We start from the raw sequence: 3487 nt of genomic DNA on the forward strand, positions 1-3487 counted from the left end.
ATTGTGTTTATAGCTTGTGCTGCTCTCAAGAGGCAAAAAAATCTATTAATGCAGGTTTAAATTTGAGAGTACAGTGGTATTATAACTGAATGGTGCCCAAAACTAAAGACTCACTGACTGTGCCTCTGGCAGTGAACTTGGCCACTGAGATATGCAGTGCAGTGCAATAGCTGTTGTAACTGCGTCTGTGTCCTTGTCAAACATCACATGAATTACTCTTTTTAACTTTATTAATGTATGGTTACAGTGAAGATAGACCAGCTCGTAACAATCAAAAAGGAGTTGTCACAGATCAAGACCAAGATCGATTCGCTGTTGGGAAGGCTGGAGAAGATTGAGAAACAACATCGATCTGACATTGGTAAGATTTGACAGAGGGGAAGACCTGTCTGCTGGAAGCATATCTATGTGTGTGTGGGAAATAGACAGTGTGCTCATTATGTACTGAAATAAAAGATAGAACCCTCTTTGAGGAGAAGTGATACAGACACTATTAAAGGTATATCGATTTGCCTTGTCTGAAAGAAAGATCCATTCAGTAAGTTATGCTCTTATGTTAACTGCCAGTCTGTCTTCATGTCTCTTGCTCATATTTGCCAGAGATGCAGAGGAAACAAGAGGATGTGTGTGAGTGTCTCCATGGTGATGCAGCAGACCACTCTGGTGGAGAGGAAGCAGAGGCAACAGCTGAGGTTGAGGCAGGGGAGATGACAGACGGCGGCGAAGATGACTTTGAAGATGAAGGCACCAGCGACATGGTGAGCAGGCCAAGTAGCCATTTACAGTCTCAACAAGGAGTGAGTGGGGTAGCTGAGTTCTCCTGTTTATGAAGTAAATACTAGGATGATATGTTCAGTCACGTTAATGTGTTTGTTTCAGTGTGTTTATGAGTCTGAACCCCTTGAAGGTACTTTAATTTCTTTTTGGTCTAGTGAGACCCAGAACAAACTGACAGTATGAGCCACTCTTTACCCCTCCTGTCATGTTCTGTTTCCTAGCATTGATGTAAACTACAGATCCCTGTTTGTGCCAAACTGTACAAAGGCAGCCTTGAATCCAAAGCTAGTGTTAGCTGGTTAACAAGTGCATTTGTGAATGCACTCTGGTGACTGCTAATGTGACACAAAACACAGGTGACACATCTATAAGTTAATAAAGACACAGATTTATTATTTATATAGATTAAGAAAGTAAAAAGTTGTAAAGTTCCGTAGGGATGATGTATTTTTTGTAGGCCCAGAAGTTAGAATCACCCTGGTTTCTTTGACAAAAAGCCAATAGGATTTTTCCATAGGCTTTTGGAGTATTGCAGAAAAAAGGGTCTGTGGCAACAGTTTGACACTTACAATGTTTTGTTCAGCAAGATAATATTCACATGTGAAACACGTTTATGATTTTTGAAGCCCGCATATGGTTGGCAGAAGTAAAAAGCTATTATTAGAATAGCGAACTACACCATGGTTCCATGACTTCAGTGCTACCACTACAGCTTCCAACTTGTAATTTGATTTATAGCTCTTATCTCTTCTACAGAAACTTTTCCTCTTAGAGTGACCTGATATAGGCAGTGATCATGACTATCAGTTCTGGGTTTTAGGACTCACTACTATGGCACTCTGTGTGGTGACAGTGTATCTCACTCATATCCACATTGGTATTATAATTTGTCTTTTCTTGTTGCAGATAGAGAACCACATATCAGACATTGACAACTGAATAAGGTCAGTATTAAATTGTACTATTTTGCACAATATAAATCTTTTCTGTGTGGAAATAAGCCAGCTACTGTATAATATTCTCTGCCATTTCATTAAAGTGAACAGAGAACATGCACAGTGGCCCTGTTAGTGCCCAACAACCTATACTCAGCAACAGCAGCAATGCAAACGATCTGCAGCTTATATTCTCCACTGTTCAGCAGAGCGAGAGTTTGAGAAACACTGCTCAGCACCTTCCAGTTTAATCCACCTTCCTGTTCTTCTAAATGACCTGTCATCCTTTCTGTCTTGGAGAGTAAGAAAAGGCAGCTTCTCTGCAGTTATCAGTGATGATTGTTTGAGCAGCTGCAGAGATATGACTCCATCTCATCCGCGCTTGCCATCACATGACATTTAAATCTCCCCTGATTTTCATTGTATGAGCAAATAGCTATGGGATTTAATTTGCCTTTTGACTGACATTTCCTCCCTCCTGTCCTCAAGTGCCCGATAGCGTAAATCTTTTTGAGCTGCTCTGAACATGATAGATTAAGTTCATGGCATAATTAATTGTCTGTCCTTAGGCAAATATGTCAGGGTTGCAGGTAATATCAGGAGCTCTTAGCATTAGTTTATTTTAATGTTAGCCACAGCCCTCATGCCTCCCTTCCACTCACCTCACCTGAAAACCACCTTTTCTGTTTAAGTCTATGTGAAACACAGTCTGACAGTAATAATGGATGTTCACTGCCGTCTGATTTTTCATCTTTTTCAAGTTCGGAGACAGGAAGCCTACTGTACAAGAAGTTGGGAGAACAGATACCAGCAAACCTTCTTGATCAAGAAGGTGTATTTGAAACTAAATGAAATCAATTAAATGAGTGACTGACAGCAGAAGGAAGAGTTTCAAATGTGTGTTGCTTGTTTGCCTCATTAGAACATGATGCTCGTGATGTATAATTCATCAAAATGCTGGTTACTGTATAAATATTCTCCAGAGTCTATCAATGGCAAAGAGCAATCAGTTAATTCCATCCAAACTGATTGCCTTTCTGAAAAAAGGACAATACAGTATATTGAGTTCTTAATATATTATGGTCTGTATTGTGCATAAAAATACAGTTATGTGATCAATCAGACAAACCATGAAATGACCTTGTTTGTTGTTCCGCAAATGTCTGTTTGTTCTGTTTCTGTGCATTAAAAACTGTGACAAACCAAAACGCCTGCAGAGAGCTAAATATGAATGTATGAGGAACACATTTTCTTTGACACTTGATATTTATGTGGTTTGCTTTAATTGTACATTCAGCTGAAATGTACAGTAGATTATATATTCAGTGTTCACACAGTATCGTATGCATATCCTGTTTGTCATTTGTTGTACATGATGAAATGCATTTTACATTTAAGAAAGTCAAAAGATGACTATTTTTTACTATCAGCATGTTAAAAATGTGGCTACTATGGATCATTTGTATTCATTATGTCTGTTGTACAGCTATAGATGATAACAGTTTTTGAAATAAACCCATTCCTCCCAAAAAATAAAATTGTCTGCCTGAGTGTCATGGCTTTTATTTTCATGGAAATGTGGGGTAACATGCAGACTGTGTTTCTGAGGGGATGTTCTGCTCAGTCCAAACAGTTTTTTTTTTACTTGAGGCTTGAAAAACAATCTTTTTTTAATTAGACTCTTATGATATTAGAGGCTTTAAAAAGTTTCAACCTATTTAAACATTTTCTTCCAGCCTCAAAACCATTGTAGCCTTGCCATCGTGTGGTTCTAG

The 3487-nt window shown here is 38.6% G+C and overlaps 1 protein-coding gene across 3 annotated transcripts in view; it reads left to right on the forward strand.

The window, feature by feature from the left end:
• LOC109955332 (RNA-binding Raly-like protein) overlaps positions 1–3255 on the forward strand; it is a 36691-nt gene extending 33436 nt beyond the window's left edge. For 2 of the 3 annotated variants that reach the window (XM_020591391.1, XM_020591393.1), the window contains exons 6-9: positions 248–361; positions 601–758; positions 1684–1721; positions 2474–3255. In XM_020591391.1, coding sequence (XP_020447047.1) covers positions 248–361; positions 601–758; positions 1684–1716 — 305 coding nt within the window. In that variant the 3' untranslated portion in view covers positions 1717–1721; positions 2474–3255. The other variant, XM_020591392.1, reaches the window with a different exon arrangement.
• The last annotated feature ends 232 nt before the right edge of the window (positions 3256–3487 follow it).

The sequence above is a fragment of the Monopterus albus genome, unplaced genomic scaffold (genome assembly GCF_001952655.1).
Source record: "Monopterus albus unplaced genomic scaffold, M_albus_1.0 scaffold14.1, whole genome shotgun sequence".
NCBI lineage: Eukaryota > Metazoa > Chordata > Actinopteri > Synbranchiformes > Synbranchidae > Monopterus > Monopterus albus.